The sequence below is a fragment of the Blennius ocellaris genome (assembly GCF_963422515.1).
Source record: "Blennius ocellaris genome assembly, chromosome: 7".
Classification (NCBI taxonomy): domain Eukaryota; kingdom Metazoa; phylum Chordata; class Actinopteri; order Blenniiformes; family Blenniidae; genus Blennius; species Blennius ocellaris.
Window position 1 is genome coordinate 17,053,258 of NC_137656.1, and position 22,637 is coordinate 17,075,894.

General features: G+C 42.0%; 4 protein-coding genes across 4 annotated transcripts in view; 2 read left to right on the forward strand and 2 right to left on the reverse strand.

Moving 5' to 3' along the window:
* The window catches only part of iqgap2 (IQ motif containing GTPase activating protein 2), a 31,384-nt gene extending 13,294 nt beyond the window's left edge, over positions 1 to 18,090 (forward strand). Inside the window, exons 8-37 of the mRNA XM_080499109.1 lie at positions 1,157 to 1,244; positions 1,556 to 1,719; positions 2,127 to 2,214; positions 2,400 to 2,563; positions 3,311 to 3,471; positions 3,610 to 3,725; positions 3,850 to 4,010; positions 7,646 to 7,736; positions 8,358 to 8,525; positions 8,627 to 8,769; positions 8,859 to 9,029; positions 9,432 to 9,515; positions 9,692 to 9,763; positions 9,872 to 9,941; positions 10,302 to 10,510; positions 10,596 to 10,748; positions 10,828 to 10,991; positions 11,106 to 11,330; positions 11,848 to 11,988; positions 12,456 to 12,540; positions 12,733 to 12,965; positions 13,276 to 13,408; positions 14,469 to 14,571; positions 14,650 to 14,791; positions 15,804 to 15,891; positions 16,032 to 16,244; positions 16,340 to 16,500; positions 16,630 to 16,773; positions 17,068 to 17,176; positions 17,475 to 18,090. Of these exons, the coding sequence (XP_080355235.1) occupies positions 1,157 to 1,244; positions 1,556 to 1,719; positions 2,127 to 2,214; positions 2,400 to 2,563; positions 3,311 to 3,471; positions 3,610 to 3,725; positions 3,850 to 4,010; positions 7,646 to 7,736; positions 8,358 to 8,525; positions 8,627 to 8,769; positions 8,859 to 9,029; positions 9,432 to 9,515; positions 9,692 to 9,763; positions 9,872 to 9,941; positions 10,302 to 10,510; positions 10,596 to 10,748; positions 10,828 to 10,991; positions 11,106 to 11,330; positions 11,848 to 11,988; positions 12,456 to 12,540; positions 12,733 to 12,965; positions 13,276 to 13,408; positions 14,469 to 14,571; positions 14,650 to 14,791; positions 15,804 to 15,891; positions 16,032 to 16,244; positions 16,340 to 16,500; positions 16,630 to 16,773; positions 17,068 to 17,176; positions 17,475 to 17,588 (4,158 nt within the window). The 3' untranslated portion in view covers positions 17,589 to 18,090. The remainder of the gene's footprint in view (positions 1 to 1,156; positions 1,245 to 1,555; positions 1,720 to 2,126; positions 2,215 to 2,399; positions 2,564 to 3,310; positions 3,472 to 3,609; positions 3,726 to 3,849; positions 4,011 to 7,645; positions 7,737 to 8,357; positions 8,526 to 8,626; positions 8,770 to 8,858; positions 9,030 to 9,431; positions 9,516 to 9,691; positions 9,764 to 9,871; positions 9,942 to 10,301; positions 10,511 to 10,595; positions 10,749 to 10,827; positions 10,992 to 11,105; positions 11,331 to 11,847; positions 11,989 to 12,455; positions 12,541 to 12,732; positions 12,966 to 13,275; positions 13,409 to 14,468; positions 14,572 to 14,649; positions 14,792 to 15,803; positions 15,892 to 16,031; positions 16,245 to 16,339; positions 16,501 to 16,629; positions 16,774 to 17,067; positions 17,177 to 17,474) is intronic.
* Positions 4,019 to 6,723, reverse strand: f2rl2 (coagulation factor II (thrombin) receptor-like 2). The gene is made up of 2 exons (XM_080499111.1): positions 6,063 to 6,723; positions 4,019 to 5,700 (listed from the first exon to the last, which is right to left on the reverse strand). The coding sequence occupies exons 1-2, from the start codon at positions 6,142 to 6,144 to the stop codon at positions 4,634 to 4,636; spliced, it is 1,149 nt and encodes a 382-aa protein (XP_080355237.1). The 5' UTR covers positions 6,145 to 6,723; the 3' UTR covers positions 4,019 to 4,633.
* Positions 18,091 to 18,354: 264 nt separating the features above from the next.
* On the forward strand, positions 18,355 to 20,391 carry f2r (coagulation factor II (thrombin) receptor). Its single transcript, XM_080498825.1, has 2 exons — positions 18,355 to 18,442; positions 19,185 to 20,391. The coding sequence occupies exons 1-2, from the start codon at positions 18,376 to 18,378 to the stop codon at positions 20,375 to 20,377; spliced, it is 1,260 nt and encodes a 419-aa protein (XP_080354951.1). The 5' UTR covers positions 18,355 to 18,375; the 3' UTR covers positions 20,378 to 20,391.
* Positions 20,392 to 20,759: 368 nt separating this feature from the next.
* Positions 20,760 to 22,231, reverse strand: LOC308131924 (uncharacterized protein). The gene is made up of 6 exons (XM_080498826.1): positions 22,108 to 22,231; positions 21,891 to 22,036; positions 21,716 to 21,777; positions 21,508 to 21,618; positions 21,333 to 21,434; positions 20,760 to 20,873 (listed from the first exon to the last, which is right to left on the reverse strand). Exons 1-6 carry the CDS (start codon positions 22,216 to 22,218, stop codon positions 20,839 to 20,841), a joined length of 567 nt encoding a protein of 188 aa, XP_080354952.1. The 5' UTR covers positions 22,219 to 22,231; the 3' UTR covers positions 20,760 to 20,838.
* Positions 22,232 to 22,637: the final 406 nt, after the last annotated feature.

Sequence of the window (22,637 nt, forward strand, 5' to 3'; positions counted from 1 at the left end):
TTTGTGAAATTTTGGTATTGTTTTTTCTCTTAATGCCAGTTTAATATGAATCTCTCAACAATAATGTAGAGGACTGCAAGACAGTTTAAAGATGTTGATATAAACCAACATGAATCAGACAGTCATCATAGAAAGGAGGAATTCTTGTTACTTTTTCGGCATTTTACCACAGATTGTGAGTTCTCTGTGAAATTCCACAAGTTTACCTTTGCCGGTAGACCTTTATTCAAACCAGCACCAGTGTGGGTTTTTCAAGTACATAGAAGCTTTCTTTTCGAGTGGCTGCGATCTGTTTGATGCCGGGGTGCACATGACAACATTCACACTCCTGAGCCGCACGAGCACAACAATCCGTTTTTCAACCAGAACACACATTTACGAGTGTGAACAGCCTCTCAGTTGGCGTGGGTCACCTTGGCAATGTGGGTGAAAGTGATGATGGTGTGTGTGTGTGTGAGAGAGAGTGTTAACCACCAAAATGTTTTGATGTGGGCCTCAAAGCAGCAGCACTGAACACATTTTTCAATAATGACTTCTATTTTGAGACTGGGGGAATCCTTTTCACTTTGTGTAAACACACCACGCTGACGTTTTTGTCACAGGGAGCTCAAACTAACACCAGCTGACACCGTGAGAGGACTGAATCCTCTGGGACAGGTTTCTTGTTTATCATGGGACACTGAGACAATGATCAGTCACATACTGTCCTTGGTTAACCTGATGAGCACGTCTTGGGCAATGCGAGAAAACCAACCCCGAGTAAATTTTGAAAATGAATGACGTCACCCTGTCTTGAGCTGTTTTGTTTTTCATGACCGCTCAGCGTTGCACCGACGGCTACATTGACAGTAGAGGACTCCGCTCTGAGCTCTGAAAGGGCATTTCTTACCGACTCAGTGCACAGGCCGTGCCAGCACATTCCAGCAGCTGCAGTGTCAGCTGTATTTATCAGACAACATCCCCCCCCCCCCCATCCTCTTTACAGTCACTGGACAAACAAGAGCCGTTCGACTCATGGTCTGAGATCTGTGAAATGTACATGCATGCTATGTCTTTGAATGGTCACGATTGCTATTGAGGCAAAGAACTGACTCAAAGCTCATTCAAATTGAGTTTCGTTGAATGATGACATGTATTTTTTGAATCTCTTCATCAGCGTTCGTCAATTGCTACTGAAGAGAGAGATGTTTATGAGGAGCTGCTGACTCAGAAGGAAATCCAGAGCTGCATCAACATTGTCAACCGTAAGGACACAACATTTCCATATACGTTAAGCAAACACACCATTTTAAATGAAACACGCTTTTCAACTTATTTATTGCCAAAATACCAATAAAAATGCATTTTGAAAAAAATCCATGTTCACAATTATTCACATGCCCATATATGGTCTATATTTGTAACTTGTGAAGCCAAATGCACACTTCTTCATTCTTGTATTGTAATACCTTTCACTCCCTTTTCAATCTGTATTGCTTGAGCTGCTGTAACCATTTCGTTCTGTATCATATTCCATTCAAGAGTATCACATCTTTGTTAAAATCTCATCTTCCAGGCCAGGCAGCAGTGAGGCAGGTGAATCAGGCGGTGTCGGCTCAGGATGAAGCTGCCCTGCTGGCTGCACTCCGTCTTGAGGCTCTGGCCTTCCTGGGTGTTCAGGAGTCAAACGCTCGCTGGTACCTGGAACATTTCACCACCTTCTGCCAACATAAATCCAAGGTATACTGAGTCAGCGCTCAGTAAGTTGCCAGTTCAGGTCCTGAGCAGCCAGAGTTGTTTTTTTTCTTCTTCTTTTTTTTTCTTTTCAAGCAACTCAAGATTAATGCTTTAGTTGTTGGAGACAAGAATAAAAAAAAAAAAAAAAGCATATAAAGCTCCACACTGGGTCCTGAAGGTTGCAATTAAAAAGTACAATTAGCAACTTACAATTGTCTGTTTAAAAAGCAATTCACCCAAGAAACCCTTTCAAGAAGCATGTAAAGACAAAATTAAGTTCAGTGCAGCTGACATGTGTTTCATTTCAAAAGTCTGTCTGTAACAGAATTGCCCCCGGGGACAAATAACGTTGGGGAATCATGGGTCTAATTGCTGTCTCTCTTCGCCATAATCAACTCTTTGTTCTGCAGGGTGGAAGGGGAGCCGTGACCCTGGATGAAGAAGATATTCAGAGAGTTGTCAGCTCTTGCAATGACTTTGCTGAGGCGGAAAAACGAAGTAAGCGAAGTAAATGGATTCAGAGTTATATAAGGGTTCACTGACTGGTTCGAATGGACACATTCCTTTGTGTGTGTTTCAACGATCAAAATAATTTTACATTGTATCTCCAAGTGAACACACTTGACGTGTTGCACATCCGTAATAAAAATAAAAAAGTTCACTCATACGATTTTCTTCACCAGAGCTTGAAGCGGTAGCAAATATCAATACTGCCATCCGTCTTGGAAACGCTGGTGACACTGTGGAGGAACTATCAAACCCCGAAGCTCAACTGCCAATCGTCTACCAAACCGCGGCCAGCCTCTACCAGAACGAGCTCTTCAGTTTGCAGCTTCAAGGAGCGCGGGTGAGCCGTCATCTTTTGATTGCGACGCCTGGATTCGTTTTGGGTTTATGGTAAAAATGGGGCCCGGATTGAGATGACCTTACAAAGTAAATGTTACTGGGGGTAAAAACACCTTACTTTAATGATAGCAGGTTCTGCTTCTGATGTATTTACTTAATGGTGATTGTGTTATTTTAACACTGAAATTGAGTTTGGAGATCATTGATGAAACGGCAAGAACATGCTGCCTTATAAGTGGCAAAGGAGATTAGCATCCAAACTGTACTGTGAGGGTGAATTTGTGGAAACACGCTTGCTCAAATTGTTCAGTAACTTTTCCCACTTTTAATCCATAGGTCACACTGGGGTCATGTGCCAATTTTTTGACATGCAATAAAATTTAGCAAGAAGATTTGAGCTGCAAATGGAGGAAATTATTTCTAAGCATTTCATTGTGTTTTGCATTAGAAGGCATTGTTAAAATGTAGGTTGTAAAAAGATTTTTAGTTCACTTTCCCCATGCTTTACTTCTCCCTTTTTGCACTAAAATAAATGCAATCGATAATATTGACAGTAATTGTCATCGGTCATTCTGATATTTTATTGGTCTGCTCAAAGCAAGATTGACATGTAGCCTTTGCACTCAGAGTTTGACACCTCTGATCTCGATGACAGTCATAAAAAAGTATACATATGAAATTCTGGACACACCCGATGCAGTTGAAGATGATTATTTTCCCATTTTTCATCTATTTATTCATGTTTCAGTCGGGACTGAGCCATGAAGAGCTCAGTGTCGCTGTGGAGATGCTGTCGGCTGTAGCTGTGCTGAATGAGGTGCTGGACACCAAAGACTGCGAGGCTATCATAGAGCAGCTGACAGACTCCCCCCTGTTTTTCACCAACATAGACCAAGATAAACTCAACAGGTGAGACTGATTTACGGAGAATCCAAAGGTGGCAAAGTAAGTCTCATTTACGTTTTAGATAATGGATTAGGTTCAAATGTAAGTTTTCAGTTGGAATCCTGAAGCTTTTTTTGTTTTAAGTGTCTCACTCTTCCTCAGTTATGCTGACATGCTCATTAAAGAGCGAGAACAAGCTCTCGCCAACGGTCTGGAGTTTCTCACCTGGAATGATGTTCAGAAGTGCATCGACGCGGTCAACGAAAACGAAGAGCAACGTAAGAGGATCTGAGGCGTCTGATTTGGGTTTTTTTTTTTTCACGTAGTTTCCTTCAGTCAAAATTTGAACGTACTTCTCACTTCATCGAGTTTCATCTTGGATTTCTTGTCTTCCGTCTCCAGGTGTCAGAGCTATAGCAGAGATCAATGTAGCACTTGACTCGGGTGATCATCACAAGACATTGGCGGCGCTGCTCCTCCCCGCCGCCAAGCTGACCGCGGTTAACCCTGCGACGGCCAAACACTACCACGATGTCTTACAACACACCAAACAGCTCTGTCAGGTAATTTAACAAATTATGTCCTCCGAGAGACAAATAATATGATAGAAAATATGTTTTTTTCTGTTTATTGTCTCTGTATGTTCATTCTTTGCTACAATATTCTCGACTATCTGCTGATGTGCTGCGGTCTTCATCTTGATATGAGATGCATGAATGTGCAATAATGAATAAGCGTCTCTCGACCCCTTTGAGTAAAATCCTGGGTTTATTTTGAATTTACCATAGAAGAATTGTTCAAAAATAATATCAGTGGAAAGTTCTATTCCTCTGCTTTCTGGTATTTTCTTTTTTCTATTATTATTTTTTTTAGCTATCTTGACTGGTATGAGAGTTTCGGCGATGAAAACGTGAAATAATAGTTTCACAAGAAAACTCTGTGAGCAGTCACACTCGCATTTGCTCAGTCTGTTAGTTCTCTTTTCAATATTGCACATTTTGTGAACTTCTAATAGTTTACACACTCCTTTGTATTGTTTTGGCTCCCACGTAGATGTACTGTTCTCCTGTTAAGTTCAGAGTTTACAGTCTTAACTTTCACATCTTTATTTTGCACGCCTCCCCACTGTGTCTCGACAATGCTCACACTGGGAGCTGCCTTTGTTTGTGCATCCACACATCCATTTTTATGCCGTAACAGTTAGTCTCTGAGGGATCCCGCGGAAGGAGATGAATTGTAGCTCTGAGGCTGCCGTTTTGGAAAGGAGCAAACACAGGAATGGATCCAGACAGCTGTGGAAGCAGCAGAGACACACGGCGACTCTGTAATATCCATAAAGTCTGTCGTCCCCACTGGAAAACAGGCGGATGTAGTGTGCGAAATGCAGGATGCCACTTGGCAAGAAGCACACCACAAAAATAAAGAAAACCATCGTGCTGACCCGGATAAATGGTCTCCAGTCACACGCACTCTGTCCCAAGTGGTAAACTATGGCCACGTGGGTGTAGATGCAAATCAGAAAGGGCAATATGAAGCCCAGACATATTAGCATCAGCCTGTATGGCACCAATGGGGAATGGGATTTTTCCTCGATGGGAAGCACGTCATGACAGGTGGTGATGCCCAGCTCCGTGATGTGGTAGCTCTGCCTCACCAGCAGCTCCGGCGTAACGGCAGCCGCGAAGAGAAACCAGACGACGAGGCAGGCCCACACCGCCAGCGTCGTTTTCGCCAGGCGTTTGTACAGAAAAGGTTTGGCCACGGCCAGGTAGCGTTTCAGACTGATGCAAGCTATAGTCTGAGCCGAGCTGTAGACGTTCCCGTAAAACAAGGCTGTGGCGAGCCGACAAGAGACTTCCCCAAATATCCAGTGGTTCCCATTGAAGTGGTAGTGAATGCGCAGTGCGAGGGAGAGCAGGAGGATCAGGTCCGACAAAGCCAGGTTGAGGTAAAGCAGCACCGTGGACACGGATTTAGCTCTGAGTCGGACTCTGAGGAAAGCCAGAATGTAGGCGTTGGAGGGGACGCCCACCATAATGGCCACGATGTATGATGAAGGGATGACCCAGGTGCTGAGGACCCCGGTAGTGTAGGCCGTCACTGGCTCCTCCAGATTCACGTGCAGTTGAGGGTCTGAGCTCGGATAGAGGAGCGCTGGCAGCTGGCGTGTGTGATTCAGTTTGTGCGTTGACCCCTTAAAGGTTTTGGGAATCGCACCAGGCTGAAGATTGGCTCTGATCCTGGTTTTATTCCCTGTACCGAGTTGAAAAACAATATTTGTGGCTTCAAAACAACTTGCGTTTAGGCACATTAGGAAAAAAATACGCTTCAAATTGAACATTTTTACAAAGCAAATGCAAAAAAAATAAAGTAAAAACTATAGAGATCTTAAATAGATGTATTAAAATACATACAATAAATGTAATGTTTCACAGTGGCACTTCAGATGGTAAACACAAATTTTGTCAGTTTGATGTCAGAACTGAGGCCTAATTGTACATTAGCTGACCACCATGATGTAAAGTTTTCAATAAACTTTACTGATAAAAACGAAAATGTGAAAGTTTTTGTGAAGATAAATGCACAGTCAATCTTTAACTTGAAAGTCAACTTACCGTCATGCTGGCTGGTCTGGACAGCCATTAAACAAATGAGAAGTCCTGGGACGAGGTCGATCATTTCCGTCCTGAGTTTCATCTCTGTTTTTTCTTTCTTTTTAAAGCTCGCTTCTCTTCACCTCTGTTGGCGTTGCCTCTTTCCCGGAGTTCTCCACCGGTGAAACTTGGTATTTTGCATCTCTGCAGCATGAGAGTGGAGCTGCTCGTGTTGTGTGCTCAGGCTCAGCTTCCCCCTGCTGTATGTGGGACGCTTGTGTGAGAACGTTTCCTGCTCCGGCTTGAAAACTAACCCCCCCCCCCAGTCTGCGATAGGAACTGCCCTCTGACTCACCAGGGTGGGGTGAATGGTTGATGGTTTATGAGCAGCTGGCATCGATTATAAAAAAAAAAAAAAAAAAAAAAAAAAAAAAAAAAAATGTATTTCTCACTCTTGAGTTCTATTTACATTATTTAGCATTGCGAACTGTGAGTTTGTGTTTTTATGTTCTTTTTGTCAACTTCATTGAACTGAAAAAACCCTTTTTAAACTTCTCCTGCGACGAGGCCCTGATACTCTGAGCTTGAAGAGAAACATCATTACAAAAGAGAACAATTATTAAAACAGTAGTCTAAAACTGTTTAGGAATTGCAGGAGAATGCAGTCAGTGGCATACATCAAGTGGACAAATATGTTTGAATTTCTTGATAAGAGAAAAGGATTGGTTGAACAAGAAAATGTGGTCTTTGTTTTGTTTTTTTTGGTTGTTTTTGTTTTTTTAAGTTTATATTGCATAACTTTTTTTTTTAACTATCCCATTACATAACAGTTGGAGCATAACAGTATTGTGTTTGAAGTTGGACGCCATTCTTAATAGTACAGTTTATTTCACGTTTCTGCTTCTGCATAATTTCATCAGCTTTACACTTAAATTTTGCTTTAGAGAGAACGAAAAACATTTTTCTTCTGTCTTTTTTTCCTTTCACGCACCGTTTCAGTACATGGATAGTTTGGTTAAGGCAGATAAAGACTGTAACTCTACTTTTAAACTGCTCAGTGTTTTTAATGGTTACTTCCTTCCTAGTGGCTGTGTGCTCTCAAGGATGCACCCCAGAGCTGACTAAAATTAGCCTGAGAACAAACCCAACAGTCGGCCTGAATAAACATTTGGATTGTTGAGGGCGTTTTTTTCTTCTTCTGGGTGTTGTGAGTTGATTTTACTGTGGATGAGGATGTGTTTGAGAATTTCCCCCTTTTCCTCAGATTTTACCCTGGGACACTGAGGAAATGGTTGGTTGCACTAATAGCACTAGTTTGTACTGTGTTGCTGTTAATTGCTTCTGCTTTAGGGGAAATCCCTTCGTTTATTTGTTGACACAAAACCTCCATAATCCTAATTTGATCAATTTGTCAAACAAAAGTTCTCCATGTAGCTCATTGAAGATGTGATTAAAATTCCCTTAAAAAGATGTTTTTTAATAATTGAACATTAAGATAGTGTTACGCAGCTATGTGTGAGTAGCGCTTTGGTTGTGTGACACTGCATTTGTTCCATTTCCTCTGCAAAGACGAGAGGTGACCTTGTGCTTTTACCTGATTGCAGGGCTCGGGTGATGAATCTGCAGTGTTGTGGCTGGACCAAATCCAAGAAGCCATACGAATGGCCAACCAGGATGAAGAGGAGGCTCTTGCATGTATGTTACTAAACCTCTCAACCACACAAGTACTTTTAAGGCCTTAATAAAGAGTCCTTTATGATTTGAACTGTACTGGGCTATTGAAATTAACACTGCGATCCGTTGTCTTTATTGTCCCATCACTATGATTACAATTATTTTGTAAGATTCTAACTGAGGCATACATTCATGAAGTTGAGCTTTTTCTCCAATGCAACCGGAAAGTATTCACAGCTCCTCACTTTTCTACATTTTGTTATACTACTACTGCCTTACTCCAAAGTTGGTAAAATTATTTTTTCTTCTTAAAAATCTGACACACAATAGCCCTGATTGACATTATTAAAAAAAAATTAAAAGTTTTTGGAAAAACTACAGTTTCAATAGGGTCCTATGCAGTCAGTGCTCGGGCCATAATAAAAAAAACAAGCAATTAGTTTTGGAAAATTAACTGACATAAAATGTGAACAAAGTGAAGCGCTATTACGACTATTTATTGTAACATGGAGTTATCTTTATTTTTTATCATTATGCTAAATTTTAAAAAAATTCACATTTTTCGATCACATTTTTGCTTGTGCTTTTTGCTTATGCTTTTTTTGTTTTCAAGAACCTTTTTGCTTTTCTTGTCTTTACTAGTGGCTGGAGCTGTAGGAGATATTAACAGAAAAGTGGCTGAAGGGGATTCACAGAACACGTTGCAGGCCCTGCAGGCTCCCAGTGCAGGATTGAAAGCGGTGATCCCTCAATGCACCGACGCGTACCAGGTTCAACTTGTGCAGAGACAAACGAGCAGCGCTGAAGAAGGTGACTACTTACAAACGTATACATGAATGCATTCACCTAATTTTCACTGAGTTTTTATGGCTTTCCGTTGGTCTGACTGAGCTTTGTCTGCATTCTTTAAGGCAGTGCTGATAGTGCCTGGGTGAAACACTGCATCAAGGATAGATTTGACTATTACTATAACCTTGAGACTGGTCAGGGAACCTGGGAGGAGCCTGAAGGGTTTGAACACAAGAGTGGGCAGCTCAGCAAAGATGAAATCCAGGTACAACCATATTATGTTGGTTTTCTAAATGTCCCATTGACGTACATATAATAATTGAGACCGGGACTGAATGGATATTTTTCCCCCAGAGGGTTGTCAGTGGCGTGACAGCAGACTATAACAGAGGACTGCTGTGGCTGGCCAACGAAGGCTTGATGACGCAGCTGCAGGCGAGGCTCCGAGGCTGCCTGGTCAGGAAACGGCACGTTGAGAGGATGGAGTATCTACGTCAGCAGGAGCCGCACGTGGTCAAATTGCAGGTGCAGTACATCTCCAGTGTTATTGTTAATTATGATAATTCATGGTATCAACTTCAGTGATGTCTGAAGAATAACAACTCATTCTAAAATATATTCTTGCTCTGCACAATGAATCAAATCTCTAAAAGTAAAAGAAAAAAAAAAATTCAGCAGTTATTGGAAAAATCGTTTTCTGATGTGAAAAATGTATACTGATATGACGAGTTCAAATTGTAATGCTAAATATGCAAGAACATGCATTATGTGGACATAATATACAGTCATTTTAATTTTTGAAGCGACCAACGCGCCAACACAACACTTAAGACTATTATTGACAGCTCAATGATCAACACTGTAAAATCACTGGTGTATGAAATACTTTTGATTGGTTCTTATATCTGTTTCCTCCCCCTTCTGCAGGCTTGCTGGCGAAGTTACAAGCAGAGGAAAATGTACAAAGAAAGAATGGATGTGCTTCAACAAAATGTGAAATCTATTGTGAAGGTGATAAATTGTTTCTATGAAAATATCGGTTACAAGTGTCCTTAAGGAGAAGTTAGACTGGAAGCTTTATCATTCGACTTGTTATTATGACAACTGACATTTGTAAGCATTTGTTATTGAATGTGATGGAATGCCTATCTTATCAGTGACCTGGCACACAACTCTGCTGCTTTCAGATCCAGTCTCTGGTGAAAATGTGGGAGGCGAAACGGAAATACACACAGAGGCTGCAGTACTTTAAGAAGCATGTGAGTAATAAGTTTCAATAGCGAGTTTCAATGAGCAACTTGCAGGATTTCTGCCAGTTTTCTTCCCTACTCAATACATGATATGATATATGATATGTACTCATTTAGGAAAAGGAAATTGTGAAAATCCAGGCTTTTCTGAAGGCGAACAAAGCCCGAGATGACTACAGAACCCTGAGTGAGTAGAAAAAAGGTGTCCCTCGATAATCTTATGAAATAAATGGAAATATTACATTTTCCCATCTTTTCACTGAAATGGTGAAACTCTTGATATAATGCACATAATCTCAAACACTTCATGCCTCAACATTTAAGCTATCCAAAAATACAGTATTTTAAAAAAGTCCATCTCGTAAGATTGTTTTTTTCGTTTTATTTTAATTAAGCAGAGGCTATAATAATCACAGAAATGCAGTAATATTCGGTCTTGTCTGTTGAGCCAGTCCATCACTAAATGTGTAACAACAGAAAGCATTTGATGCACAAATTGCCCAAACTATATCCTCACAGGTGTGTTTGTGCTGATCTCTGTCCTCAGCTGGAGCGAATGATCCTCCTCTGTCTGTGGTGCGTAAGTTCGTCCACTTGTTGGAGCAGAGTCCTCTGGATCTGCAGGAAGAGCAAGAAGTGACTCGACTGAGGGAGGAAGTCGTCACCAAGATTCGCTCGAACCAGCAAATGGAAAAAGATTTGAACATGATGGACATAAAAATTGGCCTGCTGGTGAAGAACAGGATCTCTCTGCAGGTGAGTAGCCCGGGAAATATTAGTGGAACAACCCTGGATGCTGTAATCGTTGTTCTTCTACCTTCTAATTCACTTGTTTCAACAGGATGTGGTGTCTCATAATAAGAAAATGAAGAACATCAAAAGTAAAGCAAGTAAAGACGACCTGACCGCAGGAGACAAACTGGGCATTAAAGGCCTCAGTAAGGGCAAAAGGAGGAAACTGGAAGCCTACCAACATCTGTTTTACCTGCTGCAGGTATGAAACGAGTGCATTTAACTTTACCACGTCTATCATACCTTTCTGCACTGACGCTCCATTCGTTTTCCCTCCTCAGACGAATCCGTCCTACCTGGCGAAACTGATCTTCCAGATGCCTCAAAACAAATCCACTAAGTTCTTGGACACGGTGATCTTCACCTTGTATAACTATGCATCCAACCAAAGAGAGGAGTATCTACTGCTTAGACTTTTTAAGACGGCTCTGGAGGAAGAAATCAAGTGAGACCCGCGGCTCTAAATGTTACTGATGTCCATGACTTTCGCACGGCACATTCATGCCGTGTTTCGATTTGTCACAATTGAAACGGCGCTGATCGTTTCCATGCGTCTCAGTTCTAAGGTGGACCAGGTCCAAGACATTGTAACCGGCAACCCGACTGTCATCAAGATGGTCGTGAACTTCAACCGAGGCGCACGCGGTCACAACATCCTCCGGCAGCTGCTGGCTCCGGTGATCAAGGAAATCATCGAGGATAAAAACTTGGTCATCAACACCAACCCTGTGGACGTGTACAAGGCCTGGGTCAACCAGCTGGAGACGGAGACTGGAGAGGCCAGGTAATATTGGTTACAATTATCTGTTCCCTGCATTTCTGGAATGTTTCACCACTTGTAGCGTTCACATGTCACTAAAAGGGAAGTACAGTTTCTATCAGGTTTTCATGCTCTACCTGGAATGAAGTCCGACATTACAATCTTGGTCTATGGGACAAAAAAATTACTTACTTGATGCATTCGGCCAACTTTAAAATGTCCTTTGCGCTAGTTTTATGTCTACAAAGGGCAGGTTTGATGTCGTAGTGTTTCCATTTTTTTAACTGGAGGCCATAATCATAAATTCTCAATCAATAGTTTAAAAAGTTTATGAAACTATCTAATTTATATGGTGTGAGTGTAGAACAAACATTTCACTGAATTTCCTTGTTGATGCACATTCTGATTTTTCTCTGCAGCTCCGTCGCTCCCCTCATTTTCCCGGCTCAACATTTTAATTAAACAGTCACATCAATATACAAAAGTCCTTGGAAGAGGTGTGTTTTCACAGCTTTTAACTCTCATTTCTCTTCCTGTTCAGCAAGCTGCCTTATGAAGTGACTCCCGAGCAGGCCGTGTCCCACGAGGAGGTTCGCAGCAGGCTGCAGGGCTCCAGTCTGGCTCTGCGCACCGCGACAGATAAAGTCCTGAACTCCATCGTGTCCTCGCTGGATAATATCCCGTAAGTTTATGTGCCAAAGTTTATGTTATGTTATGTTGTGCTGATATTAATAAGCATGATTTACTGCATATTTGTTAATTTGTTCGCTACTCACTTCCATACTCATGTGAAGTATTTTCCAGATATTTGATATGTGAATTCAATACACATGGGTAAATGTTCTAGCTTGTCATTCCAAATTTTTCTTGCAAGTTGCCTGTTGAGGCATTATTATAGTTCGCTCAATGCAAAGAGTGTGGTTCATGAAAAACAAACAAAACTCCATTCTTGGAATACCACCAGATGGCGCCACAATCTGTTGCAATAAATGTGCCTAACATTTTAAATTGCCAGTCATTGAAGAAAAAATGTCACTGCTCATTTTGTTTGTCTTCAGTTTGTTTTACTTGTTTTGTTGTCCACACAGCATGTCAGTGCATGTTGTTTTGTGTTTGATGCCCCATCCATTGTTTTTGTTTTGCATGTAGTTATAGCATGAGATACATATCAAAAGTTCTGAAGAACAGCATCCATGAAAAGTTTCCAGAAGCTTCAGAGGATGACCTGATGAAGGTAGAGGTCCTTAAATGTTTCCATTCATTTATTCATGTGCGTTTTCCATTCTTAGTGCATTATATAGCACAGATGGCGGTATTTCTGCAATATTTGTTGTTGTAAACATGGATTAGAAGTTATGATATTTCTATCGAGCATCATTTTGATGTTGTCTTTTCTCTTTTACTTAAAAAAAAAAAAAAAAATCAGATTGTAGGAAACCTGCTTTATTACCGCTACATAAACCCAGCCATCGTGGCCCCTGATGGCTTCGACATCATCGACATGTCAGCCGGAGGGCAACTTCACCAGGACCAGCGTCGTAACCTGGGGTCTGTGGCCAAGATGCTTCAGCACGCAGCCGCCAATAAGCTGTTTGAGGGCGAGAACGCACACATGACTCCGCTCAACAACTACATCTCTCAGACGTACCAGAAGTTCAGGTAACAAATGTGATGCTGACAGATGTGAACGTCCTGTAGAAATACCAAGATTTTCCTAGGAAGTAAAGTTATTACTTCCTAATTCAATCATTAGCTTTGGGTCTAAAAAATAATAAAAAAATCTACCTCAATATGCCAAAGTTAGTGAGTTATGACTGAAAATCGGTCTGTTTTTCCAGAAACAAGTCTGTGCAAATCACTCACTCTTCATAGAAAATAGTTGGCACATATAATATAAGATTCTTTGCTTTATTATTATTGCTTTGATTGATGTTTGAGGTCAACATGTGGACATCTAAATTTCTTCCAGGTTATTTTTCCAGTCAGTGTGTGACGTTCCGGAACCTGAGGAGAAGTTTAACATTGATGAATACTCGGACATGGTGACTTTGAGCAAACCCATCATCTACATCTCAATTGAGGAGATCATCAACACTCACTCGGTAAACCAGCTCACCAAATGCAAATATAATTAGTCTAAGAATATAATACTCTCAGATTACAAAATGACTTAATGGATCTCTAATGGAGGTATAGAGTGTCTATTTAATGCCTGTCATTACAGTTTATATTGCTGTTGCTTGGTTCGTATATATTCAACTCAATTTCTCTCATAATTCTGAATATTGAACATGGAACCTGACATGCAGACGCCCAGTGACACCGCAGATGTGTAGGAAGTAGCATCATTTCCTGTTCCTCCAGCCACCGCCATCTGGATTCTCTATATTTAGTCGTTCCTTAGAGAGTGTACGTGATGCAGGTCCAATCGACACTCGTTTCAAAGTAGGACATGTACGTTTGATATACCTGCTAAACAACTTTCACATGTTATTTTAGAAGCGTATTGTTTGAAAAATAATTTTTTTAAGGGGATTACATGCGCATACGAGGCATCACAGGTTTGTTTTAGGTTGAGAAAAGTGGTGTAGTTATTAGCAACCTTACATAATAGTTAAAAAAATTACTATCCACTTAATACAGTGTCTCCAAGCCTAAATTACAACCTGGTGTTTTCTAAGGACTGAGAAAGAAGGTTGTATTTTAAATGTGTGAACTCATACAATTTCTTGGATTTCTTTCCTTCTTTCTTGCCCGAGGTTAGGTTTATTGGCTAGATTTTAAAATCCATCTAAGTAAAATTAGATACTCCGCTTGGCAAATCTTTTCTCTCAAAACAACAGTAATTTATCAAATATGTGAATATTGTATCTCTAGTGTGGCTTCTTTTTTTTAGATTGACTGAAAGACAGATGTGTCTTTTTATCTGGTAAAATAAGGACTTCTAAAACATCTGTCTGAATAAACAAAAACATCCATTCTACAGTTGTTTTATTTTAGTTGTATTTACAGTTTTAATAAAGCTCAATCTATAATACTCTGTCCAAAATTCAAAACTTTAAACACATCAATAGTTATTACACAGTCACGTTAACGCTTCAGTTTTTCAGAGGTTATTGGGGTTTTTCCCTCTCAATATTAATGACATGTTGGTTTGTTCAGCTGCTCCTGGAGCATCTGGAGGCGATCTCTCCAGACAGAAACGACCTTCTGCACGAGCTGCTGCAGGACCTCGGGGACGTCCCTGATGTAGAGACGTTGCTCGGTACGCTCAAACACTTTTATTGACGTAAGTTGGCAGGGGTTCGTCCATCATTGTCCGTTCTGTGCTGCTGATTTACAGGTGAAAGAATTGCAGATCCCAATGACCCAAACAAAGAGAGCGCCCTGAGCCAGCTGGCAAAGACGGAGATTTCACTCACTCTCACCAGCAAGTTTGAGCTTCTGGAAAGAGACGACCAGGACCTCAAAACTCTCATTACGAAGTAGGTTTTGCACAAAAACTTGTCTCAGTCCAATACATTTCTTCAGGATAGACTCATTGCGTTGCAGCGAAGTCCTCGTGCACAGTTTGCGGGGGGGTCACTGTTGTCATCACTCAAGTTGCATATCTCTGCTGTCTTTCCTGCACTTCTATCATATCCTGTCCCCAAAGGAAGAGTTTTTGAGATCAGGCTTATCTTGCAAAAAAACATGTATCCGCCTGGATAAGTTTCTCCGCAGACGGAGGGCTGGAGTGATGGTTGGAATATGTGCACCTTTTTAGCATTTAGGTCGTCTTCAGAAGAAGTTTATAATGATTCTCTGACTGAAAAAACAGAATCAAAAATGGAGACTAACTGAATGAGTGGCCACCGGGCAGAGGTTTCAAACGAATTTAGTTCAGGGGCCACGAAACGGCAGAACAAACATGTTTCATGAATTAAATACACATTATTACAGTTACGCCCTGAGCTGTTTGCATTCAATTGTCTTTTTGACAAATCTTTTAAGAAGTGCCCTCATAAATCCTACCTGTGGCCCAGTTTTGGTCCCTCAGACTGCAGTGTTCAGATCCCTGTTTTGTTTAGTTTTTACAGTATGTTGACACATGATGATTCTGTTGTATCAAAGCACCACCTTCGCTCATGACATTGACTTGTTGTGAATTATCTTTTAAGGTCAAACAATCCTGTGGGAGGTAAACGGCTTTGAAAAGGTCTAACCACTGTTGGACAGTGAATATTCAGTTCTGCTCAAAACATTTCTCGACTCTTTCAACTGAGAACATGTTTCGCATACATTTTTTTTTTTTTAAATCTTGTTCATTTTAGAGTCAAGAAAGTGTCCTAATTATGTAATAGAGCTCGAGATATGACTGGTAATTCTTTAAGTTTAAAGTTTGTTTCAGAATGTGACTTTTTGTTTATTTTGTTCAAACTTATTGTAAATTTAACATCAGTGGTGCTACATATGTGTGAAGATAAATCGTCAAATTATTTTCTCTCTTTTAAATAGGACCAAAAAGCTCATTGTGGACGTGATTCGGATTCAACATGGAGAAACTTTACCTGAAATTCTGGAGACACCAGTTACTACACAGCAGGTAACAAATATAAATGTTTATAGACCCAAAGATTACATTTAACCGTTTGAGAATCTTTACAAAGATAAAGGAAATAATTTTTTTAGGATCAAATGTTCATAACTCTTGTGCGCTTGCCTTGTATGGTATTATCCATGAAGGAGCTGGAGCACACAAAGATTGTTGAGCGCAGGGCGGTTCAGGACGCTCAGACACCGGAGGGTCTGAAGAGCAGCGCGGCGGTCCAGGAGGACAGCCAGCTGCCGCTGGAGCAGAAGAAGAGGAAGATCCTGAGGAACCTCCGCAACCTGGAGCAGGCCGGCCTCGTGGCCGCGAGCAACCGCTACCAGGAACTCATCAACGACATCTCAAAGGTTTCATGACGGCCTGCTTCTCTTTCACATCCAAGTTTGCGTTGCTCACTGCATCTGTCGGTCTAAAGAGTCCCACTAAAACTTGTGGATGGCAGGACATTCGCTACCAGAGGCGCTACAGACAGAGGAGGAAGGCCGAGCTGGTGAAGCTGCAGCAGACTCTGACGGCGCTCAACTCCAAAACCACCTTCTTCCAGGACCAGATGAACTACTACGATACCTACATCAAGACCTGCCTGGACAACCTCAACCGGAAGTGAGTTCTACCTTCAATACCGGAACAGTTTTTGTTCTTCCTGTCAGTCATATTGACGGTTTAGAAAGATGGAGCAACTTTTCTCATTTAAATTTTTTTTTTAACCATGTGTGGTTGTTTCGTGTCCAGGAATTCACGCTGGTCGATAAAACTGGACAGTAAAGGAGACGATAAGGGCAAAAAGAAATGGAAACCTCAGGCTCTCAAGTACACTGCTGCAAGATTGCATGAGAAGGGAGTCATCCTGGAGATAGAAGGTCTTCAGACAAACCAGTGAGTCCACGTCTTCAGTACGATCTCCTCCAAAAAGGAGCAGGGTTTTGCTGTGTCGCCACTCCATTAACAAACCACTGCAGCTGAAACCAAGTGCAGCATTATGTATAAATGGATAACATGCTTACAAAGTTTATTCAAATCTGTCCAGACAATCAGAATCTTTTTTTTTAAATTATTTTAACTGTTTGGTAGATTGTGACATTTCACCACCGTTTCGCCGAAATGACAGTGTTGGTCAGCGTTTTCTACTTTTCTCATGTGCCCTCTGTTTAATCGCCTCGTTCCTCGCAGGTTTAAAAATGTCCTGTTTGACATTTCACCCACTGAGGAAGTCGGAGATTTCGAGGTGAAAGCCAAGTTTATGGGGGTCGAAATGGAAAAAGTTCAGCTTCATTTCCAGGTAAATATTTTCAATCACAGTTCCACAGAAAGAAGTGTTTTCAGTTCATTCTTCTTTTTTTCCCCTTTTAAATCACAGTCGCATGTTTGTATTGATGATGTGTTTTGGATTGAAACAAAAAAAAAAAAAGTGCTGATTCCACTAGTGTTGGTTCCAAAATAAACCCACCTCTGGAGGTCGTATCTCCCAGGGAGGCTAGGACTAGTTCGAGATAATTACCAGCAAGAAGTAATAGCTGATAGTTTAATGTTCTGTTTGTTTTCAGTTTCTGACAGTGTCTCCTGTGTTTTGTGTCCAGGACCTCCTGCAGCTGCAGTATGACGGCGTCGCCGTCATGAAGATGTTCGACAAAGCCAAAGTCAACGTCAACCTCCTCATTTTCCTCCTGAACAAGAAGTTTTATGGGAAGTGAGCTGGAGAAGACGAAAGCAGTTGTGCCTTCTGACAGATTGTTGAAACTCAAATAAATTCATTCAGAAAAACGTCACATGTTCAGTTTCATCCGCCTATGATTTGATGATCACACCAAAATTACGTTTTTGTTTTTTTCCGTGTTGATTGTAAATGTAATGTATTTTTAAGAATTAAATTGTAACAATGTTCGTGTTTTGTATGTAGAAGTTGAGGAAACGCATCGTCACCGTCGCCTTACATGTTGATGTTAAAATTTGAGACAAAGATGAACTTTGTGTTGTTTCACCGACGAAGCTTTGGCTCAGCGGACCTGCTGGCCTGCACAACGCTATGACATACTGTAGTTTACCAGTGCCTTTTAAAGTGAAGCATTTCATTGAAACATGTTTCCATGAATAAAACATTGAAACCTTTTAAAAGCTACAACGGATGCATTTTAATATGTACCGGTAGCTGTTGCCACTAAGTCTGATGCTTGAACGTGTCTAATAAATTACTTATGTACGAGAGCTTTCCTATTTTATTCTCCACCCCATTCTTTTGCACATTGCTGTCATTTTCTCTGCTGCTCTGCCGACCTTGTACTTCCACAGGACAAAAAAACAACAAAACCATTGCGGTCTGTATGTCAAGGTCTCTGTTTCACATGGTTTCACTGTAGAGGGGTGGAGATGTGCGGTGTCGTTGAGGCGGAGTATCCTCACTGATCTGGGATGACCTGTTTGCTGCCCACAGTGAAACACTCAGTAACTCCTCGGGCAAATTTGAGGATAGACCGTGAAACCATGCTGCACATACTTCTTAGCTTGTTTGTATTTTTGCCCTTAAATTCAGCATTTGCTTCTCAGAATGGTGAGTCGCTTTCTTTATCTTCATGAAAAACCACATTTTTGGCTTGTGTCATATGTGACTGCAGTTTGCACACTTGATTTTGTGAGAGAGAAAAAAGTTACAATTGTGTCACCATTTTATTAATAAATGAAGCCCAATGTGTTTCATACTCAGTAATTTAATCGGAAAAGTACTTTCTAAACAGCAGGGAAAAACATTTAACCCAAACTTACAGATTAATATATAAATGCTTAATAAACTTCACTTTTTGATTTTTACCTTGTCAAATGACTTGACCCCCAAATGCATTCCTCCAGGTTTTATCTTCTGTGTTAGTTGTAGTTAACTTCCTGATCTGTGCAACAACAAACAAAAGTCAATCTCTTACTCTTTGCCCACTGAGTTCCCTCTTATTCTCCAAAGCTGTCATATGTTGGATTATATGCAGCTTCAGAGCTGAGTCCCACAGCAGCACCTTCATTTCATATCTGCTGAAACTGGCCGCATGCTTTTCACAAATCCAACACTGTTGATTATTGAAAATGTCAGTTGAATCTGGAGCACACACCCTTTGTTTTCAGTATGTTTACTGCTGAATTAATTGGGAGCCCAACAGATGTCTATCTGCTGGTATTAAGTGGTGGATGAACGGCAATATACAGTTGGGGGGAGTATGTGTTGTAATTGTATCTAAAACTTGCATTTCAAAATGGAACGTGTATCTTTTAAACCTTTAATCTCCTCTGCTTTTGTTTCACTAAAGACTCGGAGCCCCTCGCTCGGACGTTCTCGGCAGACTTTGTGATGGTCTCCGATGAGCCAGTGGACTACATTGACCTGGCTGCGTTGGACATGTTGAGGGACGACGGGGGATCCGGTTCATTGTGGCAGGACACCGCTAAGAGACCTGTTCACCAAGGCCCACACCGCCATCACCACAAGCACCACACCGTCTCCGAAGAGACCAAAGCGTTCCTTCAGGGTCGCCTGGCGACAGTTTTCATCCCAACTGTTTACATCCTGGTCTTCATCATCAGCGTGCCCCTCAACCTTGTTGCCACGGTGATATTTGCTCGCCACATCCGTCCCAAAAAGTCGTCCACGGTCTACATGCTGAACCTGGCCTGTGCAGATCTGCTGCTCGGCCTTCTCCTTCCCTTCAAGATTGCCTACCATTACAACGGCAACAACTGGATCTACGGCTCCTTCCTGTGCCGAGCCGTCACCGCGGCGTTTCACTGCAACATGTACTGCTCCGTCCTGCTCATCATGTGCATCAGCGTCGACCGCTTCCTGGCCGTGGTTCACCCCGTGAACTCCTTGATGTGGCGCAGCCCCCTGACGGCTTCAGCTGTGTGTGCCGCCATGTGGCTGCTGTCTGTGGGAGGAGTGATCCCCCTGCTGACCTCGGGACAAACTGTTTATTTATCCGACCTCCACATCACCAGCTGCCACGACGTGCAGGACGTGGGAAAACTGCACTCTTACTATCTTTACTTCTTCCCCATCTACTCCTCTGTCTTCTTCTTCATCCCCCTCGTCTTCACTGCCGTCTGCTACCTGCGCATCATTCAGGCCGTGGCAGCAGCCAACATGGAGGATCAGTCCCGGAGGACTCGAGCGTTGGTGATGACGGTGACGGTGCTGGTGATGTTTGTGGTCTGCTTCACCCCCACCAACATCATCCTGATGGTTCACTACGTCCAGCTGGGCCACAGGTCCACTGACAGCTCCTATAAGGCCTACCTGCTCTCCGTGTGTGTGAGCAGCCTGAGCTGCTGTCTGGATCCGCTCCTCTATTACTTCGGCTCCTCGCAGTGCCAGAAGCAGATGGCGGCGCTTTGCAGGCGCAGCCAAGACTTATGGGCAGAGAGGGGCTCGGAAGCAGCGAGCAGTAGGACATGCAAGATGGAGGCTGTGGAGACGGGCAGCCAGTACAACAGACTGGTGGATTAAACGAGTTTTCAAACTCACACCTACTGTTTTGTAGTTGGAGTGTATCTGAATGAGACTTGGATCAAATTAAATATAAAAGACCCGTTTTGGTGTAGAAGCCATTGATATTTTGTGATCAGGACACACGTTTATCTTCGTGACTGTCATTTATATTCAGCATTGATTTACTTTTTCAATCATACAGGTTTCTATTTTTATGTTTGTTTTAATAGATCATACAGATCATGCTTTATCAACAGTACAGATTTATTCTCATTATTATTCCAAGCACATGATTTTCAAAGCAGTTTGTCATTATTTGTTACAGGTTTGATCGGGAAATATTCAAAGTGGGTTGAATCATTTTAGTCTGGCATTTAAAAAGCCATAATTCTATATGTGTAAAATACAGACCATACAGTCAAATCAAACTGCAACAATACAATTTGTTGGTGTTTCTTGTCATGTCTTTGTTCTGGCGCTCACTCTGAAGTCTCTTTTTCGTCACGACACAACTCTGAAACAAGGTGAAACACAGTGAAAGAAACACAGAGGAGAATTGAGACTCGATGTAATGAGCATGCCTTGTAGCGATTAGATTCATTAAATGATTTAAATCGTTCATAGTAGTGTGTAGTAGTGTAATACAACATCTCCACCTTGTGGCAATTGGTGAAAAGCTACAATCACAGTATCAACATGATTTCTCAAAGAAATAAAGTATTACTGAAAAGTGACTTGATTGGTCCATTATTTGTACGCACAACATATAAACTAAAAACCTTCAAATATCCTTCAAAATGTATTTATAGATTCCAGATAGAAATATTTGAAATACTTCAATGCTATTTCAGGTTACATGTCGTAAAGCTATGGTAGAAGGGAGTTTCACGGTTTGAATTTAAGTGAATAGCGTATTTGAGACTCGCCTGTTTATTATGTGTGAATTGGAATACATTTCCTTCCTGCCACTGACCTGTTTTGCCGTCGTAGCTGTGGAAATCCTCGGAGAAGTTCAGGCACACTGCTTGCTTTTTGAAAATTTCAATGTCTTTAGCATCTATTTTTCCGGTCCTTGCTGAAACCAAGGAGAGAATTAAAAATGAGCTTTTGTCCCTGAAGTGATCGTGTTAGAAAATAACGCCACTTACTGAACAGCAGCATGTATCGACCGGTGACGTCCCCGTTTCGAAAAGTGTCCGTCCACAGCAGGCAGTCGGAGCACGTCTGCAGGATATGTCCTTTGTGGTCCGACAGATTCTCTTCAACCGTGGAAGGGAAGAAGTCTTTATGCACACATCTGTTGCTTTGGAGGTTACTACGGCTCAAAGTTCATAGGAGAGACCTCTGCTGACTTACTGCGAAACGTGGTGGCGAGTCCTGAGATTGTTGCGTTGACCTCCCCGAAGATGCACCGCTCACTGGGAAATATAGGCAGGATATATTGTCATGAGTGTCAAAAGCTGCGAGTTTGCTTTAAAACCTGAATGAATCTGCTTAAAATACAGAAATTCGAATCATCTCACAAACTCACAAGCAGTAGTCTCCCCATCGCAGCGTCAGAGTGAGGCTGTCGGACGTGGGACACAAGTCTATCCAGGAGCTCTTCAAGGACTCCAGTGCGTCGTGGTACTGCTTCGGATCACCAGCCCCCAACACATACACCCATTTTCCAAACACCTGAAAGAGATATGAATTGAATCAACGAGGGTGTAAATGATGCCGGAGAGAGCGTCTTTGACACGACTCACCTGTTTAGGATCCTCGGGCATAAAAGGTTTGACCAGGTCTTGGCAGTCGGGCGCAGACGCGGCACTGAAAGAAGCGAGGGTCAAGAAAAACACAAAAACAGGCAGATCCATGGTGGGACAGAGGATGTCGCTGAACCCGCGACAGAAAACATCTAATGCTGATTCATTTTTGCCTCCTGGGAAAAGCTGTTGCGCAAGTGCTGCTGCGGGGCAGGAGGAGGAGGAGGAGGGCTCCTGCACACTTGGATGCCTTGGCGGAGGTAACATGCAGATTTCTTTTGCTCGGCCCTGAAAGGCCGAGCTCAACAGTCCTCTGTTGCTCACACCAGCACTACTGAATCAACTCGGGCAGAGTGCCACCACCTGTCCTCAACTGCTGAAGTCTTTGAAAAAGGACCTGAAACAGCTTTTCATGGGGAGAGTGAAGGCTGTTTCCCTGTGGGTCTGTGTGGACTCCTCCTGGCACCTTAACTCCCCCCCAACGCAGATGCAACCCAGCAACAGTCTTTGTTCATGTTTCGGGAAACAGT